Source organism: Aptenodytes patagonicus, chromosome 1 (assembly GCF_965638725.1).
Source record: "Aptenodytes patagonicus chromosome 1, bAptPat1.pri.cur, whole genome shotgun sequence".
Taxonomy (NCBI): domain Eukaryota; kingdom Metazoa; phylum Chordata; class Aves; order Sphenisciformes; family Spheniscidae; genus Aptenodytes; species Aptenodytes patagonicus.
Window position 1 is genome coordinate 138,155,025 of NC_134949.1, and position 23,340 is coordinate 138,178,364.

The 23,340-nt window shown below is 37.6% G+C and overlaps 1 protein-coding gene across 7 annotated transcripts in view; it reads right to left on the reverse strand.

Annotated features, from left to right (window-relative positions):
• The window catches only part of CNKSR2 (connector enhancer of kinase suppressor of Ras 2), a 235,770-nt gene that overhangs the window by 51,562 nt on the left and 160,868 nt on the right, over positions 1-23,340 (reverse strand). For all 7 annotated transcript variants that reach the window (XM_076356481.1, XM_076356466.1, XM_076356473.1 and 4 more), the window contains 4 exons: positions 9,984-10,032; positions 8,953-9,125; positions 6,759-6,832; positions 4,234-4,305 (listed from right to left, as the gene is read on the reverse strand). In XM_076356481.1, coding sequence (XP_076212596.1) covers positions 4,234-4,305; positions 6,759-6,832; positions 8,953-9,125; positions 9,984-10,032 — 368 coding nt within the window. The remainder of the gene's footprint in view (positions 1-4,233; positions 4,306-6,758; positions 6,833-8,952; positions 9,126-9,983; positions 10,033-23,340) is intronic.

Genomic DNA, 23,340 nt, shown 5'->3' on the forward strand with positions numbered 1-23,340 from the left:
CCTAAATATGATACGATTGCATTTCGTGTTAAGTGTGCGTGAGAGTGAGGTAACCAATTAAATTAACAAACACTTAATTGACAGTCAATTGATACTGCTTACAGCTATGGTAGCTGATTGTTTCCAGAAAAATGTTATTTCCTGAAAAGTATAATCTAATGAGAACCCAGGAAATGTATACCAGTCTGAGAGAGAGACGGCAGACTGACTTCACATTTAATGATTTTCTGCAGGTCATGATCTGTGTCATGGTCTGGAATATCACCTGCAATGCCTGTGGGGTGAATGAGAAGGTACTGATGTGGTTGTAAACCGTTAACAACTATGGCTTTTGAACGATTTGCTAGTTTAGGAACTAAAAGAATGGTATTGACTTCTGCATATTTTCTGATATGTGGCTGCTAACGCTTCTTCAGATATGGTTAGAATGGGTATGGTTAGAGAATTAATATTATTTCAATAAAGCATGGCTAGAGTTATGGTCATTGAAGTTAGAATCGTATGAGAAATCCAACGCACTGGGCTTGTATCACGGGGAAACATAAAGATCTTCTGCAGAACGGAAGAGGAGTAAAACATGCCTGCTTTACAATGCATTGGGGACAGAAGTTCCAAGCATACAGTTATACAAATATTCCTTACTATGAATATTAAAAGATACAAAGCCCTAGGACATGCTAAGATTTAAATCTTTCTTCCCTGCGGTGTGCTGTGTCCTGGTAGCCACTGTAACTTTTAGAGGGCAAGAGGACAAGAAAATATTCCTTCCTTACTGTAAATGAAGCTTTAATTTTCTTGTGAGAATTACAAAATCTACTTGTTAGGTATGACAACAAATACAGTAGCACTGGTAGTTGCAGCAGTCATCTAGGTTTTCTTTTTGTTTTGTTTTTTTTTTTTCTTTTTAAGGATAGCACATACATTTCTTGTCAGTATTTAATTAAAAGAATTTTATGACACATAGAAGAGGATTAAAAAAACCCAATCTTTCTGTAGACCTGTTACTTCTGTAAAGAAGAATGCACAGTACTGGCACTCTCACAGAATACTAGGAAACAGTTTTCTATCTTATCTCATGCTCCAGGTAGATGCAATGCTTTTAGTCAAAGCAGGGTGTCAAATTGTCCTTAATCATAAAGCTCGAAGATATAGGACAAATTTGCTATATGGGAATATGGATACCTTACAGTGTCTGTAAGTACCCAACTGCAGTTTAACCGGAATGAAGAGGCCTGTAGATGATGTGGGAGAATTTTTAGAGGCCGCCTTCACTGAAATCTTCCAGAGACATTCTCATGTGCTAATACTACAAGCTGACTTGACATCTTTCCTCTTGACCGTAGAGCTACAGTGAGGAAGAAAACTCTCATAAATGTCAGTATTCGATGTCACAAAAAGAGAAAGAGGACAGCTCAGTTACAGCAGGTCAAGGAAGTTCTCAGACAAATATTTCACATGAAGTTACTGTCTGTATTTCCCTGCCTAGAAGATATAATTTTGGCAGCCATATATGTCATCACTTAAAAAATGGACAGTTTGGAAAAAAAAGGAAGAATAAGAGTATTGTAAGTGTTTAAGCCAGCCAACCCTGAAAAGGATGTGTTTGCCTCTGAGCTGATGATCAGGATTTTTGAGTAAAGAACAAATAGTTAGTCCATAAAGCAGCAGGCACAGTTACTATGGAAAATCAAAATAAAGTTTCATATAGTATCATCAAGTAGAAACATATGGACTGCCTTCTACATCAGAGTATTTTCCTGAAATGTGAATAACAATGAATTTCCAAGCAAGATGTCTCTATGACTATACACTTACACTAGCAAAACAGTACTTTGCATCAATAAAGGATATTCTGTCCTTCTCACCCAGACTAAGCATGTTATATGGGTAGAAAGAACACTTTTGCTGGTGCAACCATGCAGATGAAAGGAACTTCAGATGCCACAACAGTAAAGTTCAGTGATCATAGTTCTCCAGACTCCTTCCCAGCATAATGGTGTGGCACAGTCATAAAAGTAGTAAGAAAATTTGAACAGTGACAGAGTTACCTAAGATTAAAATACCCATTTTATGTGAGTAGATACACACAAACAAAAACTTCATATCCTGCATATGCTTTTTTTTTAAAAACCCAACTAAATCATTTTATACAAGGGATGAAGGAATTGAACCATTTTGAACTTTCAGTTAGACTATGTATTAGCAGTTTTCTACTTTCGTTTCTTCTGCTTCAAGTATAAACAGAACTGAAATGACTGCATGATACATAATTAAAATGTATGTCAGAAACCTGACAAAAAAAAGAACAGAAATTGATCAAAACAGTCTTAATTTAACTTAATAACTTGATTCTGTGTTTGACTTCAGCTAGGCTACAGAATGCTTTTAGACAGAAAGTATTTTATTTACTCTGCATTTGGAATATTATTTTTCAGTAACCCACTTTTTTTTCCAATATATTGAGTTAATTCAGTGATTTCTGAAAGTGAACTACTTTTTCTAATACATTAAACAAAGAGAAAAAATAAAATTATTTGGTGAGACTCTGATGGCAACTCAGAGGTAAGAATTTCAAGTAATTCCATAGACCTTGACAGAGTTGCTTTAAATTTACATGTGTATAACTCAGATCAAAATTTGGTCAAGCTCATTCTAAATGAATTAATAAGCATGTATTTCAAAATATGATAAAAAGACTATTTGTGCTGGGATGTTAAAAATCTTTTAGTTCTTGGGTTTTAGACTGTGCAATATATTTTTAAAGAATTGATGCGTATTTGCTGCTGCTTTTGATTACTGAACAGTTATATAAATTTTTATCCTTAGAAACAAGGTGCCTTGTCATACTGACTGAGGACCTGCTGACAGAAATTATTTATCTACTGCTGTAGTTCAGGATATGTCGAATAGACCATGCCATTATTCTGTTTGCTGTGCAGCAAATTGCATTTTGAGTGACTGGCTTGACAGAATTATCAAGGAAAGGCAAGCCTAAAATTTTACAAACAAATAAAAAGGTTTTAAGTTTTCTAACTGAGGAGAGACTTTTGAAGTGAGCCTTAGTCATGCATGAACTTTTGAAAAAATGTTAACAGACAGCTATTTCTAAATGAAAGCAAGCATAGTATAGTATCGGCATACTTTTCCAGTCAAATATTCTCAGTAAAGAACTGGCAGTACCCTGAAGGTGCTCTGCCAGGTAGCTGAACCTAGTACACACGGGAGAGATTAAACCATGATTATAGCACCTGCTAACAGTTTTATGGATTGAGTTTTATCTCCTTTTTCCTCTGTTTTAAAAGCAATTTTGCTCAGCGAGGATGTCCATAGACATTATCTAAGATAGAACAATTCTCAGGTTGCAATAATAGATTTTTGTTTGTGTCCTCTGTCATATGATGAAAATGGTATATTATTTTGAACTGAATTAATTTCAGTTTATGTTGTGAAAAGAAATGAAATAAAACCTCAAATACTTGACTAAGATCCATGCTTTTAATTTACCATTCAAATGAATTAAGAGGAACTGTGTTTATTTTGTGCTGAAGTCTCAATCATTTTTCTGAAAAAACTGCACAAGTGGCCTAAAATAGAGACAGTAAAACTCAATACCCAAAGAACTAAGACTTAAGTCCTTGTTCTTTTTGAGTTGCTGAAATTTTCCCCACTAAATTCAATACAACCAAAATTTCACTTCACCATGTAGGTTAAATTCATGGCAGTAGAGAGAATCTGTAAAATTCATTCCTTGTAATCTCTACCTCCTTTTTCAAGACTGGCAGAAGAAAAATCAGTGACTGCTTTAAATCTTTCTCCAACTTCTCATTCCCTCCAGGGCCAGAAGTAGAAGCATCCCCAGAGCAAGCATCACATGTCTTTGGGAGTATGTTAGGAAGCAGAGTTGGAGATACTGCACAGCCAAAAGCAGAAACCTGGAATTCTGAAATTGTGTTTGCATGTTGTTTCACATACTGTATTTATTTCTTTTTAGAAAGAGGGACTCTTGTTTCTAAAAATCTTCAAACCTTTCTTTCAAAAAAAAGTAATTTTTGCATGAATTGAAAATTTAGCATATGCAGCCACTCAAAAACAATGCTACTCTGCACTTATTTTCTCAGCTATTAAACTTAACTTTTTAGATTAATACGCAATTGATTATCACGGTGTTATTACTAGCTCCAAGTTGTGTCACATTTAAGGAATGGTTCCTTGAACTTTGCTAGATTTCCTTACCTGTTCATATCATCTAGATGTTCAGCAGCAAAATAAAAACTTTTGATCTTAGGATGGCAGGCTTTGAATGCACTGTAGAGGAAAAACATAATTATAAAAATGTAATGGCACAACTCTTTTTTTCTTAATGTAAGATAGTGTGGTCACCAACGAGATGAGTTCAGATTTCCTGAGTTGTTGGATGCCCCCAAACAGTATATAAACATACGACTTTTAGGATTGTGCCAGTTTTCACCAAGGAAAGTGCTCTTCAACTACCCCTTTCTAAATAATGCTTGATTCATATGTGCCTAAATATTGTTCAACAATCACCTGCAGTGTACTATATTTGGATAAAGTTAACCAGTTAAGGATATAATTTTATGTATTAGATAATTTTGCTGATATACCTATAGGTGTCAATTTTTTCTGAACAGAAAATTGACTGAACAATTTATTCGATACAACAGAAAAACTCTCAGTCCTGCTGATTTCTCACATCCCAATGACCTTGACATTACCTAGCTCTAATGACTGCGTTTCAAACAGAAAAATGTGATGTGCCGATTGACTTCTGAAAAGCTGTTATAAATCAACATTGCGTTCCTGAGGTCATTCTAAGCAATGGGCAATTACAACTCATCTTTTCTTTCCACCAAAGTAATCAACATGACTGGGCCGAGAGAATTACTGCATTTCATATATAATATGAAATAAATTACTAGAAAGAATTTTTTAACTATGTTGGATAAAGATTTATGGTGAAGTACTTGAAGATCTAGAAAATGTATCTGAAAGTAATTAATAATTTACAGTACAGAAGAATAATTTTTGAGAATAGCTTGAAGTTCTCTCTTAAAATAAGAACAAAAAAAGCGTAACAGTCCCAAAGAAAATAAGGAAAACCGCAAACATGATACATGAAGAATATCATCACCATTTTTCTGAGACACAATGGATTTTATATATATATATAAAAAGGTATATATAATATAATAAAATAATTCTCACTCTCTAATCATTGTGTCTCAGAAAAATGGTAATGATGTTCTTCATCTGTATCATGCTTGCAATTTTTGATATATATGTCTGTGTGTGTACATATATGTAAACAGGTTTTAAGAAACCAGGGATATGAAATGGATATCCAGCAAAGTTACTGCTAGTGAAGGTAACGTAAAATTGAGACAAAAAGAATTCCTCTGACGCATTAGAGCATGACACAATGTTATGCAAGTGAAAGCAGATGTACAGTGACATCTGCTCAGTTTAGAAAGACATCATCAAGTTACTGAGACCCAGCTTGCCTTCTTAAAATTGTTACAGCATCTGTCGTCTGGATTCTTAGAGTTTTTATTCTTTATCTGCCACCCAAGCAAGGAATTTTAATAGCCACATTTTATGTTCTACTATCCAGTAGATACCAAATCAAGTAAGAAAAACAATTTAAGCAGGGTGCAATTCTGAGAAATGGGCTGACTTTATGCTGCTGCCCCAACAAAAAAGAAAAAATTAAGCACTTCAGCAATGTAGCCCAAGGATACAGGACAATAAGCCCAAGCTGATGTATCTTTTTTTTTTTTAAATGCAATTTTCATTTTCTGCCCTTTGAGACCATCATGAAGAGCAGAGTTCATCCTGAAGAGACATGTAGACCAACTGATACAAGGTCAGTGTCTTCTTTAGAACTGTATGTACTACAAATCATACCATTTTACTTTTGCAATTGCTTTTCTGTACAAATTTCAGTGATTCCAAAGTCTTGATAAACTTAAAAGAACAGTAAAAACCATTACAAGGCAAGGCAAAAAGTTTTCAACAATAATGACTCTAAAAATACCTCTATGGGAGTATGCACCTGTCACAATGCTACATACGCTTGAATTTGCATCTAAATAAGAAATGGGTTTGTGCAATGGCACAAATCTGGACAGCAGCACACACAGCTAGGTGAGAATAAAAGTCATTTGAGACCTTTAGGTCATACCTCAAAAATACAGGAAATCACTGTCATTCTCTTTTTTTACTCTCCCTCAGGACTGATACACTGTGTCAGCAAACTCAGATGATGCTAACTATTTGGAGTTACGTTAAAGATTAAGATGCCTGGCCATGAACTTGGGGACTTTTTTATTTGGATGGTCTCTTTATTATGCTTAAAGCTCTTTATTGAGCTTAAAGGTATCACACGCACACACTCCAACCCCCAGCAGACAAACAAAAATACCCCCCAAAACAGAAAGGAAACAAAAGAAGAAAGGAAAACTAGGAAAATAAAGGGACAGAAGCAGCCAAGCAGTCTTCTTGCTCTTAATTCATTTCGCTCCAGTCAAGCACTGTGATTCATGATAAAGTAAAAAAACCTTCTACGGGAAAGATGGCACACGGAAACCACACTGAATTTGTCGGTTCTGTATGAGCTTATTCTGTGATACAACCAAACGATCATTGTAACAAAGTCCATTATGTCACTGTTTTAAGGGAAAACTTTGTCCTTTGTTCCACTTTTTCTATTGTATCATTGCATTATTTTTGAGCATACTTACTATTTCTTGCGGCATTCACTAGCTCTATCAATTTTAAATTCAGGTAGACTGATGAATCCTTCCGCTTTTTCATCCTGCAAAGATAGTTCTAGCTATTACTGTTGTTAAGGTGTCAGAAAAAATCCCCACCACACTGCAAACTGAAAGATATTTTCCCTTGCCTGCTTCTTACATAAGCAATACTAATGTATGCTCTGCTCTGGCAAACCACAGAAGTCACTGGGACTTTTGCCAAAGTAGTAAGACAGATCCCTTGGTGGAAAATACAATTTTAAATACCCAGTTTTCTCAAACAATTTCACAGCTGAACCAGCATTTGAAAATATACAAAATGACCAAATGTATTCAGGCAATTAGCTATTGTAATTAGTTAATTTGGGGGGAAGATGGACTCATTAGTAAGGAGAAATGCAGCCTACTGTAAGAAATAGGGAAAAAACCAATTTCAATGTGTGCTGTTTACCATCTTTATATATCACGGCTAAGAGGCATATCTCCTCAGCTACTTTCATCTCTCCCCAACACTCAAGAGAGAAGACATCTGACCTTCCTCCCCTCTCCTCTAAAGACTTGCACATAGTTTATTTTATCAGATATTCAATCTCCCTTGACTTTTCACAATTTGAAAGCATTATTTATTTTAAGCCACTAATACATCAATAACACAGACTCTTATTTAACTGCTCATAACTTTGCATGAGAAATTAATACAGGATCATGAAAGTGAAGCTGCAGAAAACACAGATGTATGTTAAGGAATTCCACAGAATTACATCTTTTTCTCAGAATCTCCATGGTTATTTATGCTACATATGCAGTCAATATGACTATATGCTTTCTTAAAAATAAATATAAAACCAGAATTAGAGTTGTTCTGTGGAAGGTACAAGATTGTAACAGGTTCTGCATTAGCAGCTATTTTAAAATTGAAAGGACACTGTTTAGAATAATCTTGCTATTTCTTTTTTGCATGGTTGCCTAAGGAAACAAAATTTTGGCAAGAGCACTGTTTGCTTGTCTGTCCATCTGCCACTGAGGCTCCCCCCGCCAGCTTTTGAATCTATTGGTGATTGCAGACACTTTGGTGAGGGAGCTGAGGTCTCAGAAATAACTGAGTCTCAGCAAGTCTCAGGGAAACCTGGGACAGGGGGAGACAGAGGTGCTCAGACCACTGCCCTCTCCACAGGAAAGTAAGGCACAACTCAGTGGTTCCACGTGCTCCTTGGCGACGGCTGGTGACCAGTCATCATACTTGTAGATATGAATTACCGCCCTGATGAAGACCTCGTAGTAGACCTTGAGGAGGGAGGATAGAGAGGAGGGCTACTGATCTGAAGCTGGGATCAAGGCACAAATGGGATAAGTCTGTGGGAAAACAGGCTTTGGTAACTCTGTTCATGGAACAACTTGCTTTCTGTCTACTCAGGGAAAAGTTGGGGATCACAGTATTTTAAAAAGGTTATGTACAAATGCTTGCAGTGATTAAAAGAACAAGTCCAGGACTGAGTTCATCCACATGTTGGCAAAGACTTTATCTCAGGATATTTACTAATGAGATTAATAGGGTTTAAAATTAAGGTTTCCTAACTCACTGGCAAAAAGCTTTTTTGCTAAAGCTGATATAAATAAACGTGTACTAATGCAGAACATGTTACACAATCAAAGCTGTACACAGTTCAGTTGGGTTGCTCCGGTGCTCTTAAGTTCAGCATATATGAGCACTGAAATCATATCAAAAGCTAGAAAGAAGGAGCGACAGAAGAACACAACTGAGAAAACAAAAGCATCTTCCTTAATTGCCAGAAGTTTTGGTGATTTCACTAGCACAGATAAACAAGGAACACCAGGCAGCACATCATTAAAGTTTACACTCCCATGACTAAGCTTGAATGACAGGATTAAATAACTACCTTTTCCCTTTCAAGGGTTTGAGGATAGATTTATTCTAAACTGGTGAGAGCAGTACACAGGAAAGTGTGTCATTTCTCCTCGTAGTAAAGGGTGAATTTGAAGGACCAAATAACTCTGGACCTTAATGGTAATTTAGTCAGGCAGTTAATATTAATTTCAGTATGATTATTTGGGTGAATAAAGTTATTCACATATATAAGCACTCAAAGCACTGGTTTCCCACTAAATTATGACAAGAGCACTACACAGGCTATTTGTCGAGACAATGAGCACAGACGCTTACCTCTTCATTGATATACCAATATAGAGATGTATCCTTCAGGACAAACCAGTATTTTTTCCATTTCTGGGAGAAATAACTCTTGGCATCTTTCTTTTTCCAAAGCCAGCCTTCACAGTCCCCTCGACCAAGATCTTTACATGAGATCCGTCTTTTGCTTTTACCAGGAATAGGTGCTGAAAATGACAACGAGTTGATGTGAAAGCGTTTGACTTGTCCACTAAATCAACTAGACAGCTAGCCAGAAATCACTATATATTTGCTTAAGAAAACTAATTAAAAATTTCAACCTCAATTTGCCATGAATAAATTATTACAAACGTTCTATTTCGACCGCAAAGTCTATGAAAGGCATCATAAGGTAAAAACCAAAACAAACCAAAACAAACCATGTTCAGCACCTCACAGAGCTCATATTCTATGGATAAGACAAAAAAAAAGAGCAACACAGAAAGAGAAGACATTAGATAAAAGAAAGGCAAGATATTTAAAAATAAGAAAAGGGGTTATTTGTAATTTTCAACAAATTAATATTTCACATCAGATTAAAGCACACAGCATATAAATTCATTTACTTTCACACTTGGCTGCCAAATACAACTAAGTAAGTACTTCACGGGTATTCAAAAACCTCTCTTTGCAACTCCTTTTGCAACTAAACAGTTCCTAAGGCCTTTGTACTTCTAAATCAAAGGAGGAAAATTTACTATGATATAAATTACCTGACAGCTTAGGTAATGAGCAAGGGCTGCAGTAAGGCATTACATGCACCCAGCTGGAAAAAACAGCCCTGGCCCCAAAGAGGCTAGAGTCTAAGTATTCAAAAAAAAGACAACAGCAGATATATGCAGGTAGAGGAGCATTAGGAAACTATGAGAGATCAGTAATGGACTGACACCTTCTCAACATGATCAACTGAACTAAACATTGGATTGGAGCTAACAAGTTCTAGTTCTTCAGATACTGCAATACTGTAAACGTTAATGTTGGCAATTCCCTTCCTACCAATACGTGAAAAGAAATTTAATTTTTACCTTTGTTCTTCTTTTTACTTTTCTGCTGTAGAGAAGACTGCTGAAATGTCTACAAGAAAATCAAAATGGGAGAAGTGAAAATACAGTGTTTATATTCAACCACATCCTTATCATAAACGAAGTGTAACGTTGCGAACACTGAAGTCATCACCAGGTAACACCAGCCAACAGACTTCTAGGCCTAAGAAAAAAGGTAATTTTAGTTCATCTGTTCATAAGGTGGTAAAGCAAAAGCACACAGTGAAACATCTTAAAATAGACCACAAATTAGTTTGCCAAAACAACTGAAGCTTCTCTCTAAAATGGTCGCTCTTCTCGCGTTCTGTTAATAAGGAAGGAATGTCTCCCTTTGGTTAGTATGATAGTGAAGCTACACAGCCTGTGCATTTCTAATACATTGTCTAATTAAGGTCTTCCTGATATAAATATGCAAATATGCAAATTAACACACTGCCTAATGCCAGTGTGATGGCATTTATACGATGGTCTTTAGAACATCAGACAATTTGCTCAGAAACGGGCCTAATATTTTTAAAGACACCAATGAAATTCTGCTAAATCACAACTGGGAAAAAGTCTCCCAAATAAATATTCTGAAATAGCAAACACTTCATTTTTTACCAGGTTTTGCCTGGAAGTATTTCCCTCCAGTTGATCCACTCCCATGAACCAACCCCATTGCCTTGGCAATGAGACAGGATGGAAATTACTCCTTTACTTAAGATCCTAGCTTATTAAAAATGGCAATACACATTAACACATTTTATGGTCATTTCTGTTAAAAAAACTTTGACTCAGGTAATCAACATCACTCTAGTGAATTAAAAAAAATAATTCTGTAATTAATCCCTCCAAAATTTAAAGGCACAATTTTAGTTGTTTTGAATTTTAGTTTTCTATAAAGATAGACAAATGCATTAGCGCTGAAAGTAAGAAAAGGCCACATTAGTGTGTCTGAGTATTAAAACCTCTGATTTCAGCTTACTATGAACCAATACAAAAATCAAAGTTTTTGTGCCACCTGATAAAAATAAATCTTAGCAAAAGCACTGACAGCCCTGTGAGCCCAAATCCTGTTCCTAGCAGATAAGGCAAACCCTCACCCCAGCTTACAAGGCTCCCTTTTCAATTCAGAGAGCCGCTTTTCTTTTCATTTTCTCCTCCCTGCTTCTGGTACACCTGAGCTCACATGCAGGAGACCGAGGCTTAGCTTCCGAGGGATGTCTCGCCTCACAGCTGAGACATTCTCAAGCAGCAAATACTAACATGTCCATGGGGATAAATTACCAGCAGTAGAACGATAATTAAGTGTAATATAAAAAAATAACTGACTCCGTAGAGGTGCTTATCCCTTGTAGACTATATCTGAAGAAAGCTACTCCACTGTATTGCCACCTCAGATGGCCAAAATAGGCCTCCACTGGGAATAAAAAGGAGCCCATTTGTTTTCATTCCCTGGCTCTTGTCCTTTTTCTTCTGCTACTGGCATCAATTCAGTCAGCACCAGCTCTCAGCAAGCCGAGACAGCAACACCATCCCAACCTACGTCACATGAAATATTTCGATCTGTGTAGGACTAAGAGAGATCTTCACGGCCCAGGAATGACAGAGTGACTGGGCAGAAGTGTGTAAATAACTCCCCCTTAGATGCACTCCCTCTTAGATGCTTTGAAAATCTTACCTAATTCGAAGTGGTTGAAAAAACACACACACGCACAACCCCAAAACTTCAGCACTTCTCACTTCACAACCCAGACAATTTCATTCTGCTGCTTGACTTTTCTGCATTAATATTTTCACAGTGCCAAAACAGAAGAGGAAAACCTTCACTTGGTTTTCTTATAAGTGATTGTGAAAGCAGATGAGAACAATACGAAAAGCCTTCTCTTTAAATGTTTTGTCTGTAAACTGAATCCGCAAACGTGAGCTCGCACCTCTCAAGTTCTGAGTCAGTTTTTGGGAAGAAAGGGTAATGAAGCGGTATCAGTTTTTAATAGAAAGACAGCATGTAATTTAGACATCCAGCCATTTTTCCATACATTATGTCATATTGCAAAATAGAAAGGTTTTATTAAGTTCAGTTATTATTCTAAATTAGCTCATTAAATTAAATTATAATTCAGGACAAATTCTACAACTGAGTGAATTTCCTGGGAACTATTCAGCTGACTTCAGTGATTTTAGCTAACACTTTAGATTATTTTACATAGACTTCAGGCTTCAAGTTGGTTCGTCCTTTGCAAAAACAGCACCAGCTATTTTTTCTTTTTACCCAGAAGATGTATAAGGAGTATGCATTAGGCAGTGCCATTCAGTTTCAAACTCGCATGATACGTAATCCAAAAAAACCCAAGTGAGGATGAAATCTAAAAATGCTTCTTCTGTTGCTTTTTTTAGGAAATCATCAAATGCAATCTGCAGCCTCTTCCCAGTTATTAGATAACACTTAATGCCATTTTCTCAGTGCTGTTTAGAATCACAGAATGATGAAGGAGGTCACGTCCTTCCTCCTGCTCAGAGCAAGGCTTGCTTTGAAGCCAACGCTGGATCATGTTCTTCAGGGTCATCTCCAGCCTAGATCCAACTATCTCCAAAGAGGGAGATTCCACAACCTCTTTAAGCGACCTGTCCTAATGTTGGCCACCATAATGTTTCCCCTTTTACAGCTTAATTCTGTGATGTGGCAAATATGGAAATAATATAAATACTTCTTTTTAATGCCACGAACCCTAAAAATATGGATTCACACCAAAGCCAGAAATTTAGTTGTACTAAAGCAAGTTTGCTGCAAGATACTGTTTAATCACTCGCCCACGAGGCCGGATTTCAACATATGTTCACTGCATTTTGATTCTGATACATCTTGAGCTTTGAGCAACTGCTTTCACATGCATCTTGTCCCAGTTTCCAAGAATTCATCTCTCCTACTAATTCTGAGAGCAAGCATGAAATGAAATAGAAAACAGCATTCTATATTAAAGAAAGTTGTTAGTAACTCAAAATAATAAATAAAATGGAAACAAGACTGCCACTGAAAAGATGAAATAGATGAATACCTTAACCCAAATGGAAGTTGTCACTCCTGAAGAAAATTTGAAACTGTTTAATCATATTCCGAATTATATGCTTTCCAGTCGCCCACAATACAATTAGCAAAACTTTCCATCATCCAAAAGAAAGGCGTCACTTGATGTTTAACATATATCAAAACTCCCTTGAATACCCCAAGCCTCAGTTCTTTGAATGCAATGATTTTCTCCTGCAGTATGTGATGTTTGACTTATTTAATAAATAATATACCTAAACTAAGCCCTCTGACAAATGCACGTCTAAGTGGAATATCAAAGAAACATTTTAGGTATATATATGTCTGCCTTTGCTACCAGCAGCCTCCAAAGCGTATGTATTTCAAGAGGAACAAAATATCATTTATTATAAGGATTTTTGCTACATTTCTGGTTTGGTTTTTTTTTTTTTAACAAAGGTGCTAGCCTACCTCTAGCCCTACCTTTCTGAGGGCTTAGCTGCACACCCCATCAGCCAATGGAGATATCACTGTACATGGAAGAGCCGTAACAGTTTCTCTCTTCCTGCAACTGTTCATTACCAAACTTGCTGTGTGGGTTATATTTACTTTAACACTCTTCAAAATGATTGACAGAGTTCTGAAAGCCCATCAGAAGACTGCACAGCTGTAAATAGCAATCTGCCCTAGGCTATGCCTTTCCATGCTTTTAGGATTATAGTGCAGTAACACAGCTACATAGTAAAAAACTTCCAGGTGGAGGCTCACACTAACAAAAGAGGTCATCAACGACCTATAACTGTATTTGTTCTTTTAGCAAGAAAATAATCACATATAGATGGTATAATCAACAATATCTGCATGCACACAATCACGCATCAGCATCTTCGTATGTACAACACAGAATTGTCAAGAAATGAGACTATCAGGTTTTTCTCTCATCCTCAGGGTTATCCAGGTTTCTGTCTGCTTTCAGCTCTTGGGATAAAGTATTCATTCTTGGTTAGTACCACGCCTTCTGTATATTTGCTCAGAAAGGAAACAAGATTGAAAGTTAGTCATTAGCATTCAGAAGTGTGAAAATGTGAGTATTTATTATGAACTACTTAGTAGCAATTTGATAGCTCTCTATTTGGAAAAATGTATTTAAGTAAAAGTGTTAAATAATTTAAGTTTCAATTAATTTATTTCATGCCAAATAGGAAAATAAACTGATCTTCCAATACCAATATTAAATTGGAGTGAAACTGCTATCAGGAGGGATGACTATTTGATAAAACTCAGGTTATGATTAAAGTTAGAAAATTTCTATTCCAGTTGATACCTCAAATAAAAGTAGAAGACAAGTAGACTGGTTATCAAAACTATTGATTTGGGAGGACTGGTTATTTTGCCAGACTTCAAAAGTCTGAGGAGGAAGTCTAGAGATTTGGGGTCAAACTATTCCTATATAAGAGCTTCTCTAAGTTCTAATATAAATTCCATGTGTGACCAACAGAACATAACACCCATGTTCAAAAAATAGATATATTCTAATAGTTACATGAACCCCTTCGTGGTTACAGTATTTGTAGGTCTACCAAAAAAAGACCATAACTGAAGCTTCTCCGAAGATCTGGATTGGCCATAGCAGTTAGTACTAAATTTGACAGCTCCTAAAATCCTCTTTCAAGTCCTTATTTCTTTCTTCACATTTCTTCAGAGGTGTTCCACTCGCTCATTTTCGGAAAGCTGAAGAGAGAACCAGGTCATGGAAATAATAATCTCCAATTCTTTTACCTGAATTTGAGCTCAGTCTGACTGGAAGGAAAATGGCAGGTATCTTTATAGTTTTTTTGAGAGCTCAAGTCAAATCCAATTTTTCTCAAGCTGCAAGTTTAGACACTAAGGAACTATTTACAGTCAGATAGTTCCCCTCTGTCACTGTAAGGTAACTTTCTCTAGTTTCAGCAAAGTAGCTCGTAACATTTCTGATTACTGGAACTTTCTGCTGCAGATGGAAAAGCCAGTATCTGGAAAAAAAATGAAAGCTGGTGCTGCCAATTATTTGATTGATCTCTCACACTCAATACTTTGAGAATACTGGCAATGTTCTGTTTTCACAGTTTTGGTATACCACATATACGTCTTTCTCTGCATTTGGTGTGTTGAGCTCCAAAATTTCAGAGCTAAAAGAAGAGTGAAAAGGGGGAAAAATTCAAAGCTATTTATATAATATTGTCACACTATCCATCACTATTAACAATTCATGCTTAAGGGTACTCCCAACAGAGGATTTTGCCAAAATCTGTTTTGTTTACCATCTTGTTTAGTCTCCATTAAGAGCTAATGACAGATAGTATTAATTATTTTCATGGATATTTGTGGAAAATACGGTTTTCAAGGACTGTGTTACAAAGGTGTGATGAGAGAAGACCTCTGGCAGCTCAAAAAGTTTGAAACCTCCTGGCAAACAGCAGCAGAATTTCATTCACAACAGATAACTGTTTTGTTTACAGCAGGAGCAGGTATTGACCTGTTACTATGTTTAGCCCTCAAAATAAGCAAAAAGATTACTGTTTATAGTCAGCTAGGTCTTGAAGCTAGCTGAGTCCACACAGGGCATCTGCAAGGCAGTTTTTGGAACAAGAGCTGAAGCTGGGCCACACAGGACTTTATTGGCATAGGAGAGAAGAAACGAGGCATGACTTGATGCTCTGAAGGAGTCAGTTACCAGGGCTAAGAGTCAAATGAAGCATCTATGGGTGAAATTACACTCAAAAGGGAACCTACTAAAAAGTGGGATAAGGAAAGACTCATGTTCTAAGTTATGACCTTATTTAGGAAGGCAAAGACTTCACTGCCTTGTTTGAATAGTTCTGTGTGTTGACTGGGATTCAGAGACTGCTAACAGAATGAATATCTGCAAAAAATCTCATGCTTGGCACATCTGATTTGTCAGGTCATGCAGGGTGTTTTAGGAAATACTCCTGTTCCTGTAATCACGAACTCTAAGATTATTCCAAATCCTAATCTATTCTCTTTTCTTCTTACATTTTGCTGAAAAATTGTTCATTTTTTATTTACTTCTGGATTTTGAACTTCTCATACATTCAACATTCTCTGATTTATCTGTGGCTACAACTATTCAGTTGCCCAAAACCGGTACCAAGTGGCACTAAGTTGTGAATAAAGTATTTTTAATGTGCTGCAAGAGCTCTAGTTTACACAACCCTTCTAGAAGCAGGGCTTCACTCTGGATAGGTAGAGTGAATGGGATGGCCCATGTCAGAGAAAATCTAATACAAAAGCACAGCAGTGAATTTATGAAAGCAGATCCAGAAATATTTCCTACACTAAAGTCACAGGCTAATGACAAAACAGTCATCATATGTGACTAATTCATAAATCCATGGTGAGTTGGAATGAAAAGTGATTTACAGACAAAGGATGCCACAGTTGATTACCATTGCCCTGAAACCTTCAGTCTTGCCTCCCAAAAGCAAAATTTATTGAATCAAATCTTGATCTTTTGGTGCTCTGGTAACAGATACTTCTGCTCTCCCTGCACAGCTCTCTCTGCTCTTGAGCACACTCTATAAGAAAAATACCATACCTGGGTTTAAAAGGACAGCATTCACTAAGGTTCTAGCTAAGCATTTAATACTAAAACACAGTGTGAACATTATATATGAACAGACTTCTAAAAGTAAGCTTTGGTAGTACAAACAAAATAATGTCAACAAGTAAGGCAGAATCATTATACTAAATATCCTGTGGATATTTCTCTTTTAAATGGCAGGTACCTCTGACAGAGAGAAGCCTGAATCACTGGTTCTGTCAAATGGGTTGTGAGAGGCACAGACATATTAACAGTCACGGGAAGAATGGATCCCAGAATTCATGGCTTGGTATGTTATCCTACACACTATATTCCTCCTCCTCCCCTAGTTTTGCTTTTTCAGGACTGCAAGAAGGTGTTTCAGTACTAAGGCCAAATGAATGTGTATTTGCAAAAGTTGGCAAAGCAATAGTTTTCTTGGCAGCAGCCAAAAAGTCCATTTCAGATGAGATAATTTTCTCCATTTACCTGACAACCAATGGCTCTGTTCCTGCTCCTACTCCTTGTCTCCTTTCCCCACAGTAGCTTTATGAAAGGCTTCTAGGAAGTACTAGATCTACAGTACATGGCTATGCCATCTATCATGCACGGTCACAGCTCTAACTGGGTTCCTGTATTTTTGGAGCTCTGACCATGAATTCCCAATGCATGCATTTTGTTAGTGACCACAAGGATAAAGAAACAGTATGTGTCTTAAGAGGAATATGCTAAGAGCTTTTTACTATAAAAAATGTAGCCTGAGACCTTGAAACTGCCAACTTTCTAGCTGCCTCTGTTGTAGGCAATGGCTACATTACCTGTGCAGGATGCCCTCCTTGTTACATAGTCTACAAGGGCTGATAATATCAAAGATGTCTAATCTTTTCATGCAACTGTTCCTATAGCTGCTTATCCAAGAAGAATATGCTAGCTAAGGACAGAACTGCGGTTGTCTGAAACGTGATAGCAAGCACAGCTTCTCTGTTCAGGGATTCTTATTCATTCTTCCATCCCTAAATTTCTTCTTGTGATTTGGGGGGGACTCTGTGGCAAATGTTGCATTAGCTGGATGCAAATTTGCAGTTGCGCAAGCTAGTGCAAATAGTTTGTGCAAAGTTGTAAGCATAATGTATGCAAAACAGGAAAATTAAAACATTTTTTAAATCTTCAGGCCATGTTGAGAAAATAATATACAGTGGTGCTGCTTTCCACCACCAGGGAAAGATTTTCCTTCTTAGCCATTAAGCCACAGGACTCTTTAATTGAAATACTGAAGCAGTAAAACTTCTGGACAATAGCAAATTTAAATGAGAGTTCTCATATTCTCCCACTGTCTTTTCGACTGACAGAACAGGGACTGCAGCACTGTCATAGCTGCCTGAAGAAAATGAGGATAAAAAGTTAAACTAGACAAGTGCTGTTCATTAGAATAATTTATTCTGAGATCATTCTTCTGCTCTACATCTACTCTGAAACATGTAATTTTGGTACCTCCCACACTGCTTTTATTGACAGTAAGTAATCTAAGAGAGGAAGGGAGGGTTCAAAAACTGTATGTATTCTTTAATGGCAAAAGTCCAAGATGCATCAGTTGTTCCACTACTCTGTGTGTTTCAACTGCACCCATTTAAGAAGGAAAGAGAAACTTAATTATTACCCATTACAGAACAGTATTTAACCCTTTATTTTGATTTCTACCCAGAGCAATTCCCCATTTCATCTCTTACTGAAGAGAATGGACCAGTCAGATAACCACAAAACAGCTGAGGCAGGAAGGCACCTTTGGAGATCATCTTATCCAACCCTGTTGCTCAAAGAAGGGTCAGCTAGAGCAGGTTGCTCAGAGCCATGTCCAGTTGGGTTTTTAATATCTCCAAAGATGGAGATGCCACAAACCCCATGGGCAACCTGCTCCAGTTAAACCATCTTCACAGTAAAAGTATTTTTTCTTATGTTTACATGGAATTTCCTGTATTTCAATTTATGTCCATTAGCTCTTGTCTGTCGTGGTTTAACCTCAGTCGGCAACTGAGCACCACACAGCTGCTCGCTCACTCTCCCCCCGCAGTGGGATGGGGGAGAGAATTGGAAGAGAAGAAGTGAGAAAAACTCATGGGTTGAGATAAAAACAGTTTAACAATTAAAAAAAAAAAAGTAATAATGATAATAATAATATACAAAGCAAGTGATGCACAGTGATTGCTCACCACCCACTGACCAATGCCCAGCCAGTCCCCGAGCAGCGGCCCTCCCGGGCAGCTTTCCCCCAGTTTATATACTGAGCATGGCATCACACGGTATGGAATGTCCCTTGGGCCAGTTTGGGTCAGCTGTCCTGGCTGTGCCCCCTCCCAGCTTCTTGTGCCCCTCCAGCCTTCTCAGTCGGCAGAGCATGGGAAGCTGAAAAGTCCTTGGCTAGTGTAAGCACTACTTAGCAACAACTAAAACATCGGTGTGTTATCAACATTGTTTTCATCCCAAATCCAAAACACAGCACTGTACCAGCTACTAGGAAGGAAATTAACTCTATTCCTGCTGAAACCAGGACATTGTCCTTTCACAAAGTATCACTGAGACGAGTCACCCCACATGCACTCCAGAAGCCTCGTGGATTGCTTGTGCCCTGCTGTGTTGTCCCTCCAGCAGATATCAGTCAGTCAAACAAACCTCTTTCAAACGATGCAATTTCCTCCAGGAAAAATCTGTTTTTGCTCAGAAAATTTCTCTTATTCACAGGAAAGGTAGGTTTTCCTCTGTATGTTTATCTAAACATTAGAACAATAAGACTATCCAAGGAGATTTAAGAAACTTCTTCTGCAAGTGATCTATGTTAGATTAGAGAGGCGGTCTGTGGCATAGCATGGAACCGATCCTGGACCTTCTGGGGAGAAAACTTAAGCTACTGTAAAAGACCACAGAAGTCAACCCCAGGGCATTAACAAAATCTTGCATCAGGCCCACAGTCTTTCTAGATGAAAAATCATTAGCTTAAAATAAAGGTCCTATGCCCCCCTACACCACCTAAGTGCTTGCTTACGATGAAAAGAGTACAGCTCCTTCTGTAGGAGCAGTTAGCAACACTTCTGATTGTGTCCCTCGGCATGGTCTCTTTTGTACTGCTCAGTCTAATGGTGTGACAGAGAAAAGTGCAGGGAATGTAGGTGCTTTGTAATGAATGAGGGCAGAACTGAGAAAACAGACTTTTGCTTTAAGGAAGATATACTCTTGCAACCTATTCTCTGTTAGCACTTGGGCGTAATATTCTTTCAGTGAAAGAAACAGAAAACTCATTCTGACTTTCAGAAATATTAAGTGTTTGGTGAAAAATCAATAAAACAGAAAATTGTACTTTTCTGGAGCTAGGGAGTTTACAAAGGCTTTGGTGAAACAGGAAATTAGCGCACAGTTGTGTGTGAATGAAGCAGTCTTAGCAAAGGAGATGCACAAGACAAATTACAGCTACCAAAATGCTTTCCTTGCTCATCTCTAGAAGATAAAACATACAAACCCAAATTTTCTCCTTTTAAGCAGTACTATTCATCAGGAGAAAACCTTATCTACTGGTTACATTACTGTTAAGAACATGTCCTTATAACGATTTCCAAGGCTTGGAGATTTCTCGGCATTTGTACCCTTCAGGACTAAAATGACATTTCCAGAATGTAGTGCTTTCTGCCTCTTTATTGTTGCACCATGCTACCAGGAATAGCTTGCAGCAATAGCTTGCAGCAATAGCTGTAGTAATCGTTACATATCTGGGCTGAATTCAGGTAGCTCTTGACTATAGGAAGGAACAGGATCTTGCACAGAGGGGAAGTTTCCATGGGGAAATGAGGGAAAGAGCATTTGTACCTCAGCCATTATACCTTCTGTTAAAATTCATACCAAATACTTCCATTGCACCTATGAATTAAGGTAGAAAAAGAACAGTTCATTCCAGGATAAAAGTCACATTACTTGCTGGAATTCAGTAAAATTTCCTCTAAGCATAAGATGAAACAGCACCTCTCAGAAGGTGGGGAAAGATAACAATAGGTCTTTTTAATTCTGTGCTGGCTGCGGTGACCTTATGGGTACAAACCAGCTCACAAAATTAGTTTTACACTTCATTCTAAAGTCAGAATTCTGTAGTGTTAGAAATATTATCTACTGGGGTTAATCTGAAAGCAAAGGGATATACTTGAGAAATGGACAACAAGCAGTTATCTCTATATGAAAAATAGGAGTTTTTTTTCCCTCCACAGCACAGTAGCAGAGATGGATTGGCTGACTCAGAGATCAGGTGCTAAGCAACAAGCACTGCTTTCCAGTAAAACAGAAACACCTAATAAAACAGCTTCTGTTCAGGAGCCGCACTGCTGCAAAGAGCTATTTTCCTCCCAGGAGCAACCATACAATCTCCCACATTATGTGTCAGCAATAGGCTCGAGGGGCCACCACCGCGTAAGCGGGGCAGAGGAATGGGGCAGAGACTCCTGAGGAGTCAAAACCACTGCTTTGAAAAAATCACTTGTTCAGAAACAATCGTGCTGCTTGTCAAAGCATTTGGATAAAACGGTACTCTGAAATGGGCACCTGTGCTCCCTTAATTCAAACAACATTTTCACCACTCAGCACAAGTTTTTTAGAAAGCCAAATTTCATGACACATGCCAGCCAGTGTCTTTGGTTCACTGCTTTCGCAGTCCTGATACCTCCCCTTTCCTTGTGCAGAAAGGAGGACAGAGAGGAGCCAGTTGAGAAGTCAGGACCTAGATCTAAGTTCTCATAGATGTGACACTCCCCACCGTACTGCGGTGATAACTTATGCTGAGTCCCCTCTGTGCAATGCCTGATATACACTTCTCTGCTACAATATGCTGCACTTCATCTCTTCTTTATCAAAGGAGAATAACCGAGGGACTAAATCACTTATTCTACATTAAAAAAAAATCTCTCAGTTGTGCTACTGTGATTGTACCAGCTACAGGTAATGTAGCTTACTGGTGTACAAACAATGTTAATACCTACAAAGGCAAAAGTCCTCTATCAGGTAATAAAAGCAGGATACAACCAGGAATGATTAATTGAGATAGATAACAGAAGAAGTACAGAATGGGGATGTGAAAGGAAATTAGGAAATGTTCTGAGCTGGGAGATTTATTAGCCTATAGATCCACATCTCTTGACAATGTAAAATTACGCTTTCAGAGCATTAGATCATATGTAGTGAGGAATAAATCTAGACTGGCAGAGCTGGACTAGATGACCTTTACAGTAGCTCTCTCATTTTTAAAGAATTTCCCCAGCTTCGTCATGGAAAGAAATTATAACAGGCCATTTTTCCCCCCATGGTCAGATGTGAAAGAAGGTAACAGAGAAAGTTTAAAATAAAAATTTTCCACAGAAAACTCCAATTGTGCTTCTTGATGACCCATAAACCAATCTTACCTGATCTCTAGAGCATTTTGCTTTGCTGCAATAGTTAACTCTGGATTTTAATAAAAATGACAGAGTATATAGAAATAGATGAAAAATCTCCCACATTCAACACCTTCAAATTTCATTTTGGCAACCGCTTCCCCAGTAAGAGAAAATTCATGCTACTAACTGCTTCTTTCAAAGAGAAGCAATGCAGATGTGAAAATATTCTTCCATCTGTGACAGGAATAATATTCTTCATGAACAATACAGATATTATTCCATACAATTAAAAGAACTTAGCACTCCCTCCTGAGGAGATGAAATATTACTATTTCACAAAACGTATGCTTAACCAGAACTCAAGTATAAAAGCTGCATATGCACATCCACTCTCTTCAGTCTTGAGTTCAAAGGACTGAGAGTCTAGAACCAGCAAAACAAGTGAGAGGTTACTGAGGCACTTTCACAAGATGATTTTAGCTAAACAGCAATAAAACAACAGAAACTATGCCTTAAATCCGAGCAAGTTGCTATGCTCTCAGCTACTGCTGAAATCTCCGTTTTATCGCTCACCTCCAACTTTTTTGCCATGAGGACAGCCAAGCAGTGCAGCAGGTTGGCCGTGAGTTCGTGCAGTCTCCATCTCAGGAGGTTTTCAGTAACTGACTGGGCAAAGCCCTGACAAGCCTTGTCTGACCTCAGAGCTGGCCCCGCTTTGACCAAAGACCAGAGTAGAGATCTCCTGAGGTCCCTCCCAGCCTGAATTATGCTATTATGCTATGCACTTTATGCTGGTTTCTGAGGCATTTGGACTTTTTCCTGTAGCAAATTCATTAGGAGTGATGCCTTTCTCTTGCTAGCAGGCTAATTATAATTTTGTTCTCTTTCCTCCCCTCTGTCCAACATTTTTCTTGGAATTATGACAACTGGCCATCCATCCACCCAGTTTACCACTTTTTACTGGTCCCACCATTAGCAACAGCAATTCATACCATGTTTGAATGTGGAGTTTAATACATATCTGAATAGGATTAAATGAAGGTGATTAACTGCAATAGCAGGGGACTAGACCCAGAAGACCTCTCTATTCCTCTACGTTGATTGCGCTAGTCTAAAAATAATACAGTGCCATCTTCTATTAGCAAGGAATTTATATGCTGTTTCTCTCTTGCCTTTTCTGTCAGAAATGTAGATTTATTTTGGACCAGATTTTTATCAAACCCAGATGGAATATCTAGATTTACCATTTAGCACAACAATCTTATGGCTATCCCAATCATTTCCAATTGTCACAAGTACCTTATGGATTAAGGTATATTTTGCTTATTGGTTAACTGTTTCACCATTTTG